The following is a 1,766-nucleotide window of genomic DNA, read 5'->3' on the forward strand; positions in this document are numbered from 1 at the left end:
GAAGGTAGAGCTGAGGCGGTGATGCTAGCACTGGGGAGTGGCTACAAACAGGGATTATCATTAGAGGTTTGACTACAAAGAGATCATAATACAATTAATAAATACATTATTTTTAATATATAATTATTACAATTAATAAATTGCAGATTTACAGCAAAATCATCCCAGCCTTCCCACCCCACCCCCTCACACCCTCCCACCCTTACTCCCTTTCCCTATCCACGGAAAAATTGTCTTTCGGTTCCTGGTGCCAAAGGGGTTGGGGAATCGTTGACTATAGACCACAAGGAAACAAATAAGCTGGACAGATTGTAGTAAGCCATAAAAAGGAAATAAGTAGTATGATGAAATAAGAGTTGGAGAGGCTAACTTTAGTTAGGTAGTCAGGGAGGCTCCTCTGAGGAAATGATACTTGGGCTGAGACCTGAAATGTGAAGGAGTCCAGCGTTAGATGACCTGAAAAGGGCATTGTGCTCTATCAGCACACTCATATTATTACTCCCAATCAAATATAGCCTTTCTTTTCTCTACATTTTTTCTCTTTTTGTTTCCTCTGTGGCTTTTCCCTTACATGTGAAGAGCCTGGTCTTTTATATAAACAAATTAGACATTTTGGGTTGTATTTGGTATAATCTTGAAGCCCTTTAAATGTGTATAGTTTTTTCTTTCCTAATAGACTTTGGTAATAAACAGTGATTTTGGTGAGCTCATTTCTCTTAATTTCATACTTTTATAGAAAAAAATTAGTCATTTTTGGTTGTATTTGGTAAGTTCTTGAAGCCTTTTAGATGTGTGATTTTGTTATTTCCTAATAGAGCTGTGACAAATAGCACTTGTACTCTTTTCTCTTAATTTCATACACTGTGCAGCATACATTTTTCACATGTTCAAAAGCAATGAACATATCTTACTCAAGACAATTTAGATAAAATTTAGTCTTTGCATAAAGTGCTTGATTCTCATCTTCAATTGCCTAGATCAGTTTTTCTTTAATTTTTTGAGAGCTAGTTCTCTCTTAGCTCTATTGAAAAGTACTTAGGGTAGAGAGACTAAATAGCAAATAATTAAAGGTATGATTCTGCAGATTAAAGAAGAAAAACTTGACAACAGTGAATGTTGTGTAAGATAAAAGCTTTTCTCATACATCCAAAATAACAAGTGAAACAGTTTAGAATTTCAAAATAGTCCTTTATTAGTATATTATAGATATATATTTTAAAACTTTACAAATTAGGTAGAATACCTCCAAAATTAAATGTCAATTCTCATGCAATCATTGTGTAAAAGTGATACATAACTGTTTCTTGGCTTACTAGTAGTATTACACCAGTCACTTGAAACAACATCCCTAAGATTTAATAATATACCGTAATAATTCCACCTTTCACTTTTTAGAGTTTGATAGAAGGCAGTCAATATCCTGAAGGATTTCAGAAGTTTTTTTCAATGCTACTGATACTCTCTTTTCATTAACTTCTTCTAGCAAGGTTTCTGTAGATCTTGGTTTACAATTATCAGACAACTGTTCTTTTTTCTTATTAGAAATCTCTTTCAAGACTCCACTGGTCTCCAGCAGCACTGAATTACTTAATTAAGGAACTTTTCTCCACATTTCCATTATATAAAGAACTTTATTTTTCAGAAAACCTGGGCTTCATATTAAAGTATTATTTCTCAGTTGGAAGTAAGATCTCTTAGATCCTTAAGAGTTGGGGCTTCAGAGCTTATCAAGTCTACCCTTTATAGATGAGGAAGTTAGTTATAGA

General features: G+C 33.6%; 1 protein-coding gene across 1 annotated transcript in view; it reads right to left on the minus strand.

Annotated features, from left to right (window-relative positions):
- Positions 1–1,172: 1,172 nt before the first annotated feature.
- The window catches only part of CUNH5orf34 (chromosome unknown C5orf34 homolog), a 24,046-nt gene continuing 23,452 nt past the window's right edge, over positions 1,173–1,766 (minus strand). The window contains exon 11 of the mRNA XM_023515016.1: positions 1,173–1,578. Coding sequence (XP_023370784.1) covers positions 1,385–1,578 — 194 coding nt within the window. The 3' untranslated portion in view covers positions 1,173–1,384. The remainder of the gene's footprint in view (positions 1,579–1,766) is intronic.

The sequence above is a fragment of the Otolemur garnettii genome, unplaced genomic scaffold (genome assembly GCF_000181295.1).
Source record: "Otolemur garnettii isolate 467f Iridium unplaced genomic scaffold, OtoGar3 scaffold00063, whole genome shotgun sequence".
Taxonomy (NCBI): Eukaryota; Metazoa; Chordata; class Mammalia; order Primates; family Galagidae; genus Otolemur; species Otolemur garnettii.